The following is a 17,831-nucleotide window of genomic DNA, read 5'->3' as shown; positions in this document are numbered from 1 at the left end:
TGTAATTCTCCTTTTTGATGGGGTCTTTGTCTGATTTTGGGATCAAGGTAATGTTGGCCTCATAAAATGAGTTTGGAAGTTTTCCTTCCATTTCTATTTTTTGGAACAGTTTCAGCAGAATAGATATTGATTCTTCTTGAAATGTTTGGTAGAATTCCCCTGGGAAGCCATCTGGCCCTGGGCTCTTGTTTGTTGGGAGATTTTTAATAACTGCTTCAATTTCCGTAGTGGTTAGGGGTCTTTTCAGGTTTTCTATTTCTTCCTGGTTCAGTTTTGGTAGTTTATACATCTCTAGGAATGCATCCATTTCTTTCAGATTACCTAATTTGCTGGTATATAGTTGCTCATAATATGTTCTTATAATTGTATTTCTTTGGTGTTGGTTGTGATCTCTCCTCTTTCATTCATGATTTTATTTATTTGGTTCACTTTTCTTTTTGATAAGTCTGGCCAGAGGTTTATCAGTCTTACTAATTCTTTCAGTGAACCAGCTCCTAGTTTCATTGATCTGTTCTCCTCTTCTTTTGGTTTCTATTTCATGGATTTCTGCTCTGATCTTTACTATTTCTCTTCTCCTGCTGGGTTTAGGCTTTATATGCTGTTCTTTCTCCAGCTCCTTTAGGTGTAGGTTTAGGTTGTGTATATGAGACCTTTCTTGTTTCTTGAGAAAGGCTTGTTTTGCTAGATACTTTCCTCTTAGGACCGCCTTTGCTGCATCCCAAAGATTTTGAACAGTTGTGTTTTCATTTTCATTTGTTTCCATGAATTTTTAAAATTCTTTAATTTCCTGGTTGACCCATTCATTCTTTAGTAGGATGCTCTTTAGCCTCCGTGTATTTGAGTTCTTTCCGACTTTCCTCTTGTGATTGAGTTCTAGTTTCAAAGCATTGTGGTCTGAAAATAGGCAGGGAATGATCCCAGTCTTTTGGTACCAGTTAAGACCTGATTTGTGACCTAGGATGTGATCTATTCTGGAGAATGTTCCATGGGCACTAGAGAAGAATGTGTATTCTGTTGCTTTGGGATGGAATGTTCTGAATATATCTGTGACGTCCATTTGGTCCATTGTATCATTTAAAGTCTTCATTTCCTTGTTGATCTTTTGCTTAGATGATCTGTCAATTTCAGTGAGGGGGATGTTAATGTCCCCTACTATTATTGTATGTTGTCAATGTGTTTCTTTTATTTTTGTTATTAATTGACTTATATAATTGACTGCTCCCATGTTAGGGTTCTCTTTTATTCTTGGCAGTGGGTTTGTAACAATCAGATGTGTCATTTGTGAACTTAAGGCATTGTCATAATATGAAGTTATCATCATGGACTTCAAATGTTGAGTGGTCTGTATGAGACATTGTCTGGAATTAGAAGGGTGAACCCTTCATATGATGAAGTAGCTAGCATTTTCACTATTTTTGTCTGTAGGGACTGAAGAACAGTACGTTTTATTATTCTGATTTTAAGGTCTATGTTTTTGTTCTACTGGTGGTGATTTTGTCCCCAGGACATTAGCCAGTGTCCTGAGACGTTTTGGTGGTCATGAACAGGAAGGGTTGAAGATAATACTTGAATCAAATATTTAGAGGTCATGGATGCTGCTAGACATCCTGTAGGATAGCCATCCACAACGAAGAATTATTTGGTCCAATAGGTTCATAGTGCTGGGGTAAGAAACACCGATATACATGAAGGTCATTGTGTTCTGGAAGTACCAACAACAAAATGTGATGGACTCACAACATTTTTTTTTTCTTTTTTTTCACTTATGAGCCATCTTTGGAAGTGTGCTTTTGGAATGCCCAGGTAATAATGCTAATGAATGACTTGTATGATATCTATGAAGTTTTCAAGTAGTGTGAAATGAAAGATTAATTATCAAGAAGGAAGATGTGCTGATTTCCGTTGTATGAGAAGCCAGATTTGATTTCTATTTATATCTATAAATAGAATTCTGTAATTGTTGGTGGGTAGTCTTTCAGTCTGGAGTCTCTTAGGAGTACTGATTCTCCCAGCCATCTCAACTCTTGGTCAGGAATCAGAGAGAGGCATTCCCATACACCTCAGAGACAGCTTCGGTGGGTGCGGGGGGAGGAGGGGGTTGGGGAGGGTTGTGGTCCAGGGATTTCACTGAATTTTGGAAAAGAAAAAACAAACCAAAAACAATAGGACATCTCTGCCCCCACTTGATTGGCCCTAGCTGAGCAAGGGGGCTACCCAATAAATGCAGATGGACAGGAACTCCCTAAATTTGATTGGCTCTTGGTTTCTGCCCCAGGTCTCCCTCCATCCACCAAAGGTTGAAACCTGAGTGTAGTTTTTGACAAAGGGAGCCAGGGAGGGGGATGGAGGAGAAGGTGGCAGATAGCAGGCAAATGTAATCAGCATTTTATTACCATCCTCAGGAAGTAGGAATGGGGGGGGGGTGGGATGTAGGTTGGAGCAAGGAAAGTTAATTATGTGAGTTTATTTTACAGGAAATTACTAAATACAAACAGACAGAAAACACACTTTTTAAAGCGGAGTAGGAAATCTCAAGTTACTTCACTGTGTGTATTTGAAACCCCAGAGCAAATTCTGAAAATAGCAGTTTAAACAAAAGCTATCTTATCTGATAGAAGTATTTCAAACACAAAGGGAAATTTATATATTGGGCAGGCAATCTTAAAATAAACTGAGTTTGTTGATAGCCCTGCAAATTTAATTGTGGGAAAACCCCCTCAGATGTCTGAATTTATCTTGTAGATGTTTTGAATTTATTTTGAATTTGGCATTTCACTTCTACAAAGGTGTATATATGTCACTCTGGAAAAAGTGTATGTGTGTGAAATAAAAAGTACCCACGTGTGTGCTCCTTTTTAGTATTTTCAGCATTTCTCTTGGTTCAGTGTTGCTTCCAGAAGAAGAGTGTTCTATCAATAAAGCAAAGAACTGAGAAAATTTTATCTGAAGTATTTATTTCCCAAGGTCTTATGTTTTAAGTGTTTTAATGATTTGGTAATTAACATAATATCACTATTGTTGCTTTTGCAATAGTTGGGAACGTTGGCCGACTTTTTGTAAATCAGCTGAGTATATTTGGTAGTGATTTTCTTTGAAAGGCTGGATGATTAAGCAGGGCCTTTCCCTGTCTTTAATTACTTGGGTTCTGGAAAAGTCTCCCGCTCACTAGTCATTGTTGATGACTTAGGAGTGCCCAAAGTGTCTGTTGATATTCTGGCCTTTTTAGTTAAGGCTGCTATCCTCCTTTCTCTCCCCACAACATGCACACGCGCACGCTCGCACACACAGACACACACACACACACACGGAAGCACACACACACACACACACGCACACATCTGGCTTTTCCAAGGGAAGATAGGAGAGAATTTATCTTCCAGCTCTCTATTGTGGGATTATGTAAAAACATTTAATTAATAGTTGAGATATTGAAGAGTCATGTCAGAGAAATATAGTCTGGGTGGAAGTAAAATCACACAGTCTGGGTAAAGTTACACATTCCAAGTTACTTCAAAGAAAAAGCAATATTTTGAAAACATAAATGGAGCTCAAAGTCTGCATTCCTTTTAAAAGGCCAACACCTGTGGAAGGAATGCAGGTCGTTTCCACTTGACCTTCAAGTGTGGACCTGGGGGAGGTACTTAGATATTATGGTGGTCAAGTAGGAGCACTTCTCTCTGCAGCCAAGTCTCCCGGGGCAGCATCTGTCTTGTCTGTTGTCAGGAAGGGAAAATATGGCAACAGTCAGGCGTAGTCAGAGTGCCTCCTAACCCTCGCTTTGAAGAGCTTGCTTTGTATACCACCAAGTCACCCGGTGATGGATGAGTGGGTGTAGATAATGTGAAATAAGCCATAACCCCTCGAAGCAATCAGGGTTACATTTTGCAAGTCCTGGGAAACCTGGGCAGACAGTATTAGTACACTCAGGCTGAGTCCTCTGTGAGTAGTAGTTGAAGATAAAGACATCATTGATGTTCCAGACAGATTCTCGTCATGCATAAATAATTCCTTAGGACGGAATTAGCTGCCGTGAGTGGTGCTTCTACTCCTTTAGGCTACTTGCATTAGTTCAGCAGTTTATTGCGGTGTCTGAAGGACTAAGTGCACGATTCAACATCAGGGAGAAAGTTATACGTAGAATATTTTTTTTGAACAAAGAATTTATTAGTCCGTGCAACTTTTGTTGGGGAAGTATGGAGGTCTGGTTCATTTGTCATCGTTACGTTCTTTACTCACGTCTGCTGCCAATGTTTAATTGGCTTCTGTGTGCCTGGAACAGTTGTCAGGGCTGGGAATAGTGTTGAATCGTACTTGACACTGTCCCTGCTTCTTAGGACGCAGAGTTGACTGTCCTGTGGTCTTGACTTCTCTATAAGCTAGCTGGCTTTGGGATCTTGGGCAAAGTTCAGTTTCTTCCTACCTCATTTTCTTGGCATAACTTTAATGGTTTTCCTAGATGAACCATCAAATCCCATTCAGTGCTAATATTTTCTGGATATATACTTTTGTTATGAGATATTTTTATCCCTATGACCTAGCGTGGTGCTCTCGACCGTGACTGAATGGGGTGGCACCGAGTGGATCCCCACTGATGCCTGTGTTCAGATCAGAGTCATTAATTGGATGCCTGCGTGGGCTGGTTACCTTTCCTGAGTTTATACAGCTTTTATGCCATCTAGCTCTTTGGCTCTTCTATAAATGCAGGTTCCTAATGCTCAAGGTTCTTTTAAAGAGAAAACATGGATTTCCACTTATGGTGGAAACATTTCAACAGTTCTGAAGCATGGTCTTCAAACACAAAAGATTATTATCACATATACTTCTTTGCCAAGGCACTAGCCCAGGGCAGTTGAGTTGCTTTTAGCCCAAATTCAGTGCTAGCTGACAGAACTGTGCTTGGGACAGCGTTATTGAAGTTTGGATCTTCCATCATTTAGTATTGGGAATGTTGAATTCAACCACTGATTACATCAGCTGGTTTTGTAAATAAAGTTTATTGGAACAAAGCCATGTTCACCCATTTACGGTATTGTCTGTGGTTGTTTTGGGGCTACAAGGGCACAATTGAGTAGTTGGCACAAAGATAAATCTAAAAATATTTATCTGGCCATTAAAAGAAAAAAGTCTGGGGGCGCTTGGGTGGCTCAGTTGGTTAAACGACTGCCTTCGGCTCAGGTCATGATCCTGGAGTCCCGGGATCAAGTCCCGCATCGGGCTCCCTGCTCGGCGGGGAGTCTGCTTCTCCCTCTGACCCTCCTCCCTCTCATGCTCTCTGTCTCTCATTCTCTCTGTCTCAAATAAATAAATAAAATCTTTAAAAAAAAAAAAAAGAAAAAAGTTTGCTGACACCTGGATTCTAGAACATACTTGTCTACTTTCAGAGCAGGGAACCCTGAATTACTGTTAAAGCATTTTTATGTTAAATAATCGGTCCTATGTATCCTGAGATCTACCTTTCGATACATTTCAGCTGTGAGGAGAGATAAGACAACATTTCAGAGACGTGTAAGCGCTTGGAGACATGTTTATAATCTTCCCTACAGTTTTCCTGCGTTTGTAGTGTACGGAGCTGTAGGGCTAATGCGTCTCGTCTGCAGGAATGCTGAGTCAAAACCAGAGAAGACTGGGAGGTGAATTCTGGCTATTGGTCCAGGGAGCTGGACCCAAGCTAGTGAGCTTCAGTGCAGCATTATGAAACTAGAAAAGTGGTACACCCTGGGTGTCAGAGTGACAGGTGGACGGAGTGGGGCCATTGCTGGGGTCTGCTCTGCAGCATTTTCTCAAGGCCTCAGAGTGGGTTTGTGTAGACATCAGGTTGTTTTTTAAAAGCATCCAAAGGTGAGGAATACAGCTACTCAGTAAATGGCTCGTTACTCCCACAGAATACATCAAATTAGGGGGAAAACCAAGTTTTTGGGTGAAGCAAGGCCGCTTTTATGGGTTGAAATTTGTCTACTAGTACTAATCCTAGCCTGTAATAATTTCTGAATAAATACTGGTTTACTTAATATGTTTAAAAGCTCTTTGGTATTTGAAGTCTACCAGTGAAAAAAATTGTTTTTGGCTTGAGACTTCATGTTGACAGCCTGGTGATGGGGCATTCTTCGTTATTTTCATTCACATTTGAGTGCCTACTATCTACTACACATTTTCTGTCCTCTTGGGGCTTATATGCTCTTGGGAGTGACTGATAGGTTAACAAACACTTTCCTAAAACGATGGGAAATGCCCCTCATAAGGCATGCACAGGGACCCAAAAACATGATGAGGAGGGATGCCTTTTTGGAGGAGGGGACTGGGGACAGGGCCACTGGCCAGGAGTTCCCAGAGCAGAATGCTTTCTTCTGACCTATTCCCAGGGATGTCCCTTTCCTTAGAAGGTGGGGTGTGTGTGAAGCAAGAACACAGGCCTCAGGATGGACCTGGGCACAGAAGCTCAGACCAGGGTTTGCTGGGGACTCTCCCTCCTGCCCCCGTCTGACTCCCTCCCGCGCCCCCCCCCCCCCCCGCCGTTTTTTTTCCCTCAGCCTGAGGGACACGGGCCAAGGACTCCGGTGTGTAAGACAAACAGCTTCCATCCTGGGAATGAAACGGATGAAGTCATGCGGGATTGCGAAACAAAGCTGACTGCATCACTATCAGAAGTGCCCTGCACAGACCACCGGGTCAGGGCACCTCCCCTCCTTCCTTGATGGGGTCTGCTCGCTTTCCCTGGCATTTCAGAGAATCCTTTCCTCCTTCCCAGGAGATTTTATAATTAAGTGAGATAAAGGCAGGAAATCTGTAATAAAGTACTAACTTCCATGTATGCCAGATTAAAAAAAAAAAAAAAAAAAAGAAACCCCAGCCTGCAAAGTAACACGGTCTGGTGGGAAGAGATCAAAGGGCAGCCGTCTGGCTGGGCTGGGGAGGGCTCCTTTCCCAGGCAGTCCACATCCTGCCCTTCAGAGCGGAGACAAGTCAGGGGAGGAAGTGGTGTGCAGCAGGCTGAGCGAGGGCTGTTCTCAGGGATATGCTCTTAGTTCAGGGGCTCCAGGAGTGTGCCTGCGAGTATGGGAATGATAAGCACACATCTGCTTGAATTCGTAAACACGGCTCCGGGAGACACGGTTTTAAATTACCATTCCTACCCCTGCTGACCTCCCCCACAATCCTGCAGAGATGTCAGGTCCAGATTGGGGTACCCTCCCCCCCCCCCCACAACGGTCTGTCTGACAACCCTGGATCGAATAGCCTGAGAGCCTGAGGATTGGGTTGCCGCAGGAATACCCTAATCTTGATTTCATTGCTTTTCATCTCCCTAGAAGGGGTGTGGGATTGGCTCTGGAAGTGGCAGGACTATCTGCATTGGAGTTGCTGACCCCATGCAAGGAGAACCTCCAAGGCGGTTAGTCCCATTTGGAGGGCTCAGCAAACCAGCCCGCCACTGTTCCATAATCCCAGCGAGTCCTCCGCGGGCAGGCAGGGCAGGGCAGCTGGTGCCGTGCTGCTGGAGGGCAGCCCAGTGTTGGCCTTGCGGTGCTCTAGAATTATTACCTGTAAGGGCAAGCAGGCCAGGTGAGTGCAGCTGTGACGGGGGGTTGGGTGGGGTTGGAGACCCCCCCCCTCGCCGGGCTGTCAGCACTCCGAATGTACACAGCAGTGCAGGGGATTTATGCTTCCTCTCTGGCCTTTCATTGCTTCTGGAGATCTACTTAGCCATGACAATGCCGGTTTGGGAATTTCCCTAGGATGGGCCAGGACTTGTTTCCAAAATAACACCTTTCAAAGCATGCAGAGACTTTTAGAAATTAGATAATTGTGTGATATTTATAAAATGAATTACGTTGTGCTAACAAAGTCTGGGCAGCTATTTCTGATGCTGAAGTAAATAACACCTCATGATTCATTAAGGTTGGGGTGGAAACAACTTTTTTTTTTTTAAAGAGTTGCTACTTTACAGCTGAGTCTTTGCAAAAAGTGTAGAGAACTCACAAAGTAGGTAAAGCAATTTCAAGGTAAAATGCTTGGCTGTGCATAGCGTGGGTAGTTTGTCCTATTTCATTCATAAAACACTTGGCATTTAAAATTTGCTTATCTGTGATTGTACAGAGACACAAGGGTAATAGTTTATTGCTCCTGTCCTCCATTAATTCTTACTCTAGTGAGGGAGACAGATGTATAAACAGATAATTGCAATACAGTGAGCTAAGTGCTAACAGAAGGATAAAAGAAATGCTCTGATGGTATGAGGGACATATCCATTTACAGTGAAAATGGAGAGACGGGAACAGCTTCACATAGGAAGTGACATTTGAGCAGGATTTGATGGAAGAGGATAGATTTTGAAAGCAGAGAAGGACGTTGCCTTCTTTAGCCTCCTCTTACCCACCAGCCTTCTCTGACCCCAGGGCCTTTGCACATTTCTCTCCCTGGAAAGCTGCTCCCATCTCTCTTCCCTGTTCATTCCTTCAGATTCTAGATCCCACGTTACTTCTTTAGGCAAGCCCTGACTTCCTTAAGTCAGATACCTTCTGCTCTAAAAGCTCAAGTATCTCGCCTTTTTTAGGGTACTTACCACACCTGCACTCATGTTATTTGCATGATTATTTGAAAGATAGCTGCTTCCCCCGCTCCCCCACTGGGCAGAGGCTCACTGTTCAACTTTGTTTCTTGTCTAAATAAACATTTGTTGAATGAAGTATGTAAAGGGCATTTCAGGTGTGAAAACAATGTATGAAGTAGGTAGGTATGTTTGGATCTTAAAGTGTGTGATCTGGGAGAGGCAGAAGATGAAGCCATTGAAGGACAGTGGAAGATCGAAGCTTCTGTTCATGTCATAGCTCAGTTAATATTTTTAAAATTTATTTTTATTTTTTATTTATTTTTTTAATGGGCATGGGTGGGGGTGAAGGGCAGAGGCAGAGGGAGAGAGAGAATCTCAAGCAGGTTCCACACCCAGTGTGCAGGCCGCCACGGGGCTCGATCCCATGACCCCAAGATCATGACCTGAGCCCAGATCAAGAGTCGGACACTTTTAACAGACTGAGCCACCCAGGTGCCCCCAGTTAATATTTTTAAATATAAAAAGACATTCCAAAAGATCTGCCTCTTAGTAACACATGGTTTAAGTGAAAGGTGAAATGTTGAAAAAACTTGTAAAAATAGTGTTTTTAGTTGTGGTCATGGTTCTTCAACAGACACACCTTTAAACAGTGTGATGAAAGTACGTAACATGCATATAGAAACTGCACATAATTGTCCACCTGGACGAATTATTGTGAAATGAAGGTATTTGTAACTACAGAGTAAGTCAAGAAATAGGTTTACTTCTGGAGCCCGAATTGTAAAAACTGGTGTGTGTATCGGAAGCAGAAGAGGACACAGTGTAGGAGATTATCTGCCGGACTATAATAAAGTGCAGATTTTCTGGAGAAGAGAGGAGAAGGATTCTCCTAACGCTTTCAAGCTTTCTCAGGGACATGAGAAGGTGGGGTGCAAGAGTTAAAAACCCACTGTCCCCTCATCCGTCGTCTCCTTGTCTGACCTGGGATGCCTGCATCTAGATGGGCATGAGGAGGAGGTGTGGGTTTTTTTTTTTTTTTTTTAATTTAATTTTTTAAAGAACTGCTGTGTCCTGTTTCCTCACCAGGAACACTGCTTCCTTATCCCTTTCATTGGTGTGCAGCCAAGGGACTGGGTTTAGATCTTGTCACCCCAGCATTCAGCAGGGAGCGGTATTGGCCTGAGCAGGTTCGAGCACACCTGTGACTGAAGTTACCGATAGCGGTGGTGGTGCTGGAGTATCTGAGTCTGAGTGTCTGATCTGTCCCTCACTAGCTGGGGGCTCTCTAGTCACTCTGTAAATTTTTGTGTCTTACTTTCCTTATTATAAGGGGAGAATAATCTGCCTCGGAGAACTGTGAGGTTTGACACATTCATATGTGTAAAGGGCTTATGAGGTGACCTAGCATACAGTAAGCCCTAAAAAAAAAAAAAAAAGCCTTTCTATTTGTAAATATTTTCTTGTTTTTGCCTTAGAATAGCATGGGTGTCCCTAATGGACTCTCAGAGTAAATTGAGGGCTTTTGCGAGACAAGATTGGAGAGTGGACATTGTAACTTGGTAGAGGAAAAAGGATGTAACAAAGGAACAAGCCTTTGTAAATGATACTAGGAACAGGATATGGTTTTCTAGACCAGGACTTTGTATATAAAATGATGGAGTCATGGATTGGGCAGAATGCCTCTCAGAAGAAACAGGAAGAGTGCACATTGAAAGGAAATACTAATTTGATCTTCAAGGTTATAAGCTAATGTTTGTGTTGTAGGGGACTGTAACAAGACTGATCTTCGAAGAACAACTGAAATAGAAAACATGCCCTTAATTCCTGAAAGAAGTATCAGGGGCTGGAGGTGAGCATGACTCAGCTGTCTAAATTGCATGCAAGGGATGGCTTAGGGAATAAGGGAATTTGAAATTAATCTGGAGAGGTACACTCAGTCGTTTAGATAGCACTGAAGTAGAAAGGTGCTCATTCTTGCATATGGTAATGGAAAGCCATCAGACAGAAAGAATATACACATGTATGTCTTTCTCCGTATCTCAGCTCCTATGTTCAGAGGTTTAAAGATTCTCTTCTGAAAACAGTACTGAGATCTCGATAGTATTAACCTCATGTAAGGAAAAGGAAACTTATCTTGGCAACTTGGACAGCCCTAACTAGGGTATAAGCCTAAAGCTGACTTTAAACAATACCCTCCCTTCTATTCTGCTACATCAACTTTTTTATTTATTAAGGAAATATGCACCTGTGTAAAAAAAAAAAAAAAATCTACTTGAAGGTAGAAGCACTGAGAACAGCATACAGGGAAGAATAAAAGGACAAGAGAAGTGATAAATCCTGTGGTCATAATAGCAAAGAGTGCCAAGTCAGATGGAGTGTTTGTATGATGTTTTCAAAGTGGGTTGCAAAATTCATAGTCAAATGTGACCAGGGAAATGAAACATCAGTGCCCAGACCTTTGCAGTGAATCTTTTTCTGCTAAGAACAGCAGAGGGTAAAATCTAGACTTGTCTTTTGAACAGTTTTATCCCTGGAATGTTAAGTAAATAATCAAAGAAACAAGAGAGTACAAAGTTTAACTTAACAAAATTCAAAATCACTTTGGAAGTGGCAGAAACCCAGGCACAAATAACATTATTTCAGAGCTTCCAAGGAGGGCAAGATGAGTTGCTACACTGAACTGTACCTCAGACTGGGAATGGCTAAGAGATTTTCTTCTTCTTCTTTTTTTTTTTTTTTAAGATTTTATTTTTAAGGGCACCTGGGTGGCTCAGTTGGTTAAGTGTTTGCCTTCAGCTCAGGTCATGATCTTGGGGTCCTGGGATCGAGTCCCGCATCGGGCTCTCAAGCTCAGTGGGGAGTCTGCTTCTCCCTCTGTCCCTCTCCCCTGCTTGTGCTCTCTCTCTCTCTCAAATAAATAAATATTAAAAAAAAAGATTTTATTAAGTAATCTCTTCACCCAGCATGGGGCTCAAACTCAAGAGTTGCATGCTCTTCTACTGAATCAGCCAAGTTCCTCTTTTTTTTTCTTTTCTTTTTTTTGAATGGCTAAGAGATTTTGTGTTGAATGCCAGTTCTCATTGGGAAGCTCTTTCTTCTAATGTTTTGTTGTGAGGTCTTCTAAGACCATGTCTGGGACAAATAGCAAGAGTCAGTTTCTGTGGGTTTTTGGATGGGAAAATGCTTCATATATGCTACGCGTGCCTTAGCCTTTCAGAGTGAGACCCCGCCTAAAGGGTACATTGGAAATATTTACGATTTTTATTAGCTAAAATGTTGAGGTATTTTGTTCAAATCACAAGGCCGGGCTTCCCCACCTAATGCTTATGCTGCTCATGTTTCTTTCTTTTCTTTTTTTTTTTTTTTGTTATGTTATGTTATTCACCATTCACATCATTAGTTTTTGACGTAGTGTTCCATGATTCATTGTTTGCGTATAACACCCAGTGCTCCGTTCAGTACGTGCCCTCCTTAATACCCATCATTTCTTAAATGGAAGATTTTCTGTTTGTTTCTACTAAACTCCATTATGTGAGTTGGGGCCCATTGCTCCTTGTCAAGATTTAATTCAGTGGATATTTATGTAAAGGTTCTGCCTTGCAGAACACTGTGCTAAATGAGGTAGAGAGACTGCTGATGTATGAGTCTCGGGGAGATTGTGGTGTAGTGATGAGTTAAATCCAACAGAAAGCAAATGGTTATCATGAGCATTCTAGAAGTTTTTCCTTCCAGAAGAGGGATAGAATACATTCAGTTGTATGCAGTCAGGAAGGATAACCAGGTAACATCTACCCTGGGAAGACAATGGGTACAATCTGTCTCTCTGCCCCGCAAACTAACATAGTGCCTCATACAAAATTCATGAAAACAAGCACATGCTAGGTGATCAATAAATGTTAGGGGAACTTAAAACAGGTCTTGAAGGAAGGCTAGAGATTTTGTTGCTTTGGAAATGATGGGGCAGGGGATGCAAGGTCCTCAGGCAAGTACAGGTACACAGATATCTCTAAATCAAAAGAGTTTTTCAGTGAAAATGAATTGGTTAGTTTTTGTGCTATGTGGGGGCATATTTTTGAATTTTAAATATTTAATATATTTACAGTTCCCTATTTTCTGTATTTTTTGTTGATGCCATTCAAGTCACTGAAGCGAATATCGACCAGGAAGGTCAAGCAAGGGACCCAAAGGCACTCATCAATCCTCAGTTCTTCAGTCTCTTAGTTTCAGATCTACTTAAAAATACTTCATGGGAGGAATTGTACAACACGCTTTCATCTGGGATTATTTTCCTTCTGCCTGAGAACTCCCTTTAGAATTTCTTCAGTTCATGTATCCTGGTGATAAGATCCCTCCGATTTCATTTGAATGACTTTATTTTGGAAGAATATTTCCCCTAGCTACAGAATTCTTAGGTATTTTCTTGTACTTCATTAGAGCTATCGTTTCTGACATCATGTCTTCTGGTTTAACCGTGATTGTGCTGACATTGTCAGTCTTCCTTTTGCCTATTTGAAAATCCTTCCCCCTCCTCCAATCCCCCTCGCCCTACAGCTTTACTAATGTTCACTTTGTTTTTCAGCAGTTTTACTATAATAAGGCGTGAATTTCCCTGTATTTACCTAATTCAAGATAGACGTCACCTCTTGAATCTGTGGCTTGATTTCTCTTATCAGTTTTGGAAAATTCTCAGCCATTTATCTCTTCAGATAGTGCTTTTACCCCATTGTCGTCTGGGATTCTAATTACAGGTTTATTAATCTGGGTTTCTTATGTTGTTTCCCCTGTTCTCTCCATGCTTTGATCCGCTTCTTTCTGCCTGATGTAGCATCCAGTTCCCTTCTAGCTCTTCGGCTATATAGATCTGCTGCTAAAACCATGTATTGAATATTTTCGTACCAGTGGTTATATTTAAATTGTCCTCTTGATTCATTTTACACCGAAATTCTTTAGTTCGCTGTCTGATTCATTACACGTACTCATGCGTTATTCTAAAATTGTCTTCTGTTACGTACACTATCTGAATTCTCTCTCTCTTTTCTTTTGATTTTTGGTTCTTATTTTTGTAAGCATGATTATTTCTGATGAATGCTGGGCATTGTGTATTAAATGTATAGAAATCATATTTAGCGAGTGGTGGGTGACCTTCTCTGAAGGGCATTTATGTTTCTTCTGGGAGGCAGGCAGGGGAAGAGCACAGCGCCTTGAGACAGGGATTAAACTGCTCCAAAGGTGACCTGGAGTCTCCGTTTGAGTTGCTCAGTGTCTGGTTTATTATGCTGATTCCTTTGGTTTCGCACTTTGAATCCCAACTGAACGTCTGGCTTGTTACTGGGCCTCATTTCCTAGCTATGAATTCCAGTTTTTGGCCATCCAGCTCCGTGGGACTGTTTAGCCTCCCAGGATTTTGACTCCGCAGTAGAATCAGCAGATGCCAGGCTCCCTTCTCTCTGCAGCCCGGGCCCTCTGAATCTGTGGGCCTCTAATGCCTTCACATAGAGGCTGTGTGAACAGTTTCCTCCCCTGGTTATTGACTTCTCTGTTGGGAAGGTTGGTCTGCTCTAATCTCATCCGTTATACTGAAGAAGAAGTTGGAGTGCTTGTTTAATGTGGTCTCATCCTAGATGTTTTGAAACTTTGATACTATGTTCTAAAAAATTTCAAATGCCAAAGCTTGCCATTAACCTGGCTGCCCTGTCTGTCAGAAATTTTTGATCAAGTTGTTGGAAATGATGTGGCTGTGATTAAAAAAAAAAAAAAAAAAATCCGCGTCACATGTTTGCATTTAAAGATAGTTTATACATTTTAATTATTGTCTCATTTAATCTTCACAAGAACCACGGTAGGTCAGATATGACAACTGCAGGGATGTCTCCGTGGAGAACGTCATTGCACTTCATTTACCTCTTGTGCAATGAGTATTTTGGAAGATGGGGATGGAGGGGGGTAATATTAGAGTGGAATTTAGAAGATTAGAATTTTGGGGCACCTGGGTGGCTCAGTCAGTTAAGTGTCTGACTTTGGATTTCAGCTCAGGTCTTAATCTCAGGGTTGTGAGTTTAAGCCCTGTGTCGGGCTCCAGGCTGGATGTGGAGCTTACTTTAAAAAAAAAAAAATAAAATTAGAATTTTGAAGGACACAGCGACCAACTGATTGTAGAATGAGGAGGGAGTGACCATTTTGCTCCAATAAACTTTAGACATGGTGGTTTTCCCCTTGAAGGGATCCTATTATGAGGAGCATTAAGGTTTGGCAGGGTAAATAATGAATAGAGAAACCAAACACTGAATTGTGCTCCCAGGAGGGAGAGTTGTTATGGCAGAGTGAAAACTGTTCAGCGACATTTTAAGGATGAGAGGAAGAGAAGAGGCAGAGCTGCCTTGAGGGAGAGGCTTAAAAGAGAAGCTCCTCTGTCCCTCTTTCCCCCACCTTCTGTCTGCTGGGGCTTATAAAATGCTGGGCACTGTGCTATGTTAGAGTATGCTTTCTCACTGAATCTCTCACCCTGTACGGCGGCTCCTGGCACCCCATTTTTCTAGCCTTGTCTCTTGGTCAGTCAGTGAAGCCGCTGCCTCCAGGAAGTTGACCATGAGACGGATGCAGATGATAAAGGTCCTAGAACTTGGTCTGAGCGAAGGCTTCGGCATTTTAGCCTGGAGTCCACTGGCCGAGCTAGGTGCCGTTTCTGGAAGCTTGTGGAGTGCCTGCTTGGATGGCAGTCAGGCTGGGAGGTGGAGGGGTGGAGTGCAGGGCCCTTTGGGGTGACAGCGCCTGCTGTTAATCTAATACCACCACCACCAGCTCCACTACTGTAGGTCAGGTTACCTGACAGAGGCCTCTCCTGGGATGCAGTCAGTGGGGAGAGCCGTAGGGCCAGAGCCGGCCTTCCAAGCTCCAAGCTAGAGAGCTCAGGACCTGGTGACCGTGAAGGTGAGGAATGTCCTAAGGGAGGCTTCAGGCCTGGGGACAGAAGGTCCCGGTGAGTGCCTCCTGTCCTTCCAGACTCCTTTCCATACCTGCTCTCAGGTGAACCTTTCACGCCCCGCCCTCCCTCGTCCCCTTAGGATGTGGTTCTTCCTCCGTTTCAGCTTGCTCTTCAAGCCCTACCTCCAATATAGTAGTATGATTTTCTCTCCCCCCCTTCCCTTCTTTCCTTTATTCTTCCTTTCCCTGTTCCTCCTCCACACTTCCCTTAATTTTTTGCCTTAAGGAAAAAAAAAACTTTCTTGGAACATACAGAGAACCTAGCACTGCAGTGAGAGTTTTGGGTGTAGGGGCTGTGATTTTAGGATTTTACTGCTGTTATCTGATACTGTGTCTGCCATATGTAACATACTGAATATGTGAATAAACGAATGGCAGGTCACGGTGTTAGTGCCAGAAGTAGGTATAAGTGAACAAAGCTCACAGCAACAGAAATCTGCTATAATTAGCTTCATTGTCAAGTGGGGTTCCTCCTTTTTGTCTTTTACCATAATATACCACATACCATATTATGTCTGTGTACTGTAATATTACCGACGTGTCGTTCTGTTCTCTGATAACTTCTTTTCTTTTGACAAGTGAGTTTACCACTTGTCAAAGCTTTGGCTTGATAAGGTTCTGCTTGAATGAGGTTGTGACAAACCCTCCACTGCCCAAATAATGGGTAGAAGGAGAGAAAGGAAACGCTGGAATTTGCTTCATAGGGTTGAATGTAACAGAGTCCTAGGGAATGACTGCTAGACTTGGAAAGCAGACAAAAGTGGGATTGCATGGAACTTGGAATTTAAGAGAGGAACTGAGGAGTAAAGGAGTAACAAAATTCATTAATTGAGATCTAGATTGAGAATTTTTATATTAGGAAAAAAATGCCAATAAGAGAACTTGCTGCCTCATCTCAAATCCAGCATTAAGTGCTTAGAAATGATGCCCCTATGGTCATTAGCCGACAGGCGAGCCTTCCCAGCAGGTTCTTCTTGGGGTAGGGAAATCACAGAAGCCATAAATGCAGTGTTTTTAACCATCTCTTCAAGAGGAGATTCTCGCTCTCAGCTGTTCAGTTATTTGACTGTCTGTAATAATGCAGGAAAGGTTAACATGAGCTTAGTAATTTTTAAGCCTCCGGGACCAGACCGGAATTAATTTTTATCTGCAATTTGTCCAGTGACAAGCACCCTGTTGAAGAAAAATAAATATTCACTGTAATTTTTATTAGTTCATGGCCAGTTGTAAATCAAAGCTGTGAAGAATTTAAGTCGCTCTTCCCAATCCCTGGGATTCCTAGCTCCCTGACTTATCATTGGAACAGGGGTGGCGAGCTTAAGGGACTAACCCAGGGTGGTGAACTTAAGGGAGCGGAGCCCTTCCCTCCCACCTAGCTTTAAAATGTGATGTTGTTCTAAGACTAGGGAGAGAAGACTTTTCAACTTAAATCCCTTCTTTTCCCTTAGGTGGGCTCCAAATTTTAGATTTCATGGATGAATAGGTAACCTTAGTGAGTGATTTGAGACTACAGTACATAAAAATGTGTCAATAGTTCAGGATGATTGATAGTGTCTCTTGTAACCAAAGCTACCTGCAATTTTTTATAGTCCGGCGGCCTAAGCCATCTTGAACAGATAATCAGTTCTATTGCACCAACAGTCATTTTTGTTCACCAAGAAGGCCCACTTTCTCTTCCAAAGCAGGAGTATAAGAGAATAAAGCAACCCAGGGGCGCCTGGGTGGCTCAGTTGGTTAAGCGACTGCCTTCGGCTCAGGTCATGATCCCGGGGTCCTGGGATCGAGCCCCGCATCGGGCTCCCTGCTCAGCGGGAAGCCTGCTTCTCCCTCTCCCACTCCCCCTGCTTGTGTTCCCTTTCTCGCTGTGTCTCTCTCTGTCAAATAAAATAAAATCTTTAAAAAAAAAAAATAAATAAAGCAACCCATAACCTCTGTCATCCAAATGATCACAACTTGTGGAGTCCTGGGGAGTTGGTAAAGTTGGTCCTCTGCATCTCCTCCCTATACCTTGCTCCTGTCTTCTGTGCTGAGATACAGAACAGTGAAACCATTTATACACTTGTGGTGCAGATCAATGAGAACTTCAGTGACCAGTCCATCTGCATACATGCAAGTGCACACATGGATATTTTAGCTAAAATACTGTTTCTTGCCCAGCTTTTGCCCGGAATGTTGGTCCTTAAAGGATGAGAAGAAAACTTATTTTTCTCCCTAAATAAATTATCAGATTGCATTGCAACAACAGCCTGTGGATAGCAGGAATTCAATTTTCCTTAGCTACTCTCTGCATTCCATTGAATTAAAA

At 42.4% G+C, this 17,831-nt stretch overlaps 1 protein-coding gene across 2 annotated transcripts in view; it reads left to right on the top strand.

Annotated features, from left to right (window-relative positions):
• LOC115941038 (uncharacterized) overlaps window positions 1-17,831 on the top strand; it is a 383,272-nt gene that overhangs the window by 212,825 nt on the left and 152,616 nt on the right. The window contains exon 5 of one of the 2 annotated variants that reach the window (XM_081827607.1): window positions 10,310-10,394. The exons of the other annotated variant lie outside the window; for it this stretch is intronic. Within the exon in view, the coding sequence (XP_081683733.1) occupies window positions 10,310-10,394 (85 nt within the window). The remainder of the gene's footprint in view (window positions 1-10,309; window positions 10,395-17,831) is intronic. 2 annotated transcript variants of the gene reach the window in all.

Source organism: Leptonychotes weddellii, chromosome 8, assembly GCF_054177405.1.
Source record: "Leptonychotes weddellii isolate Sample4059 chromosome 8, ASM5417740v2, whole genome shotgun sequence".
Classification (NCBI taxonomy): Eukaryota; Metazoa; Chordata; class Mammalia; order Carnivora; family Phocidae; genus Leptonychotes; species Leptonychotes weddellii.
The sequence above is the reverse complement of the archived record's forward strand: the minus strand, read 5'-3'. Positions and strand labels throughout refer to the sequence as shown.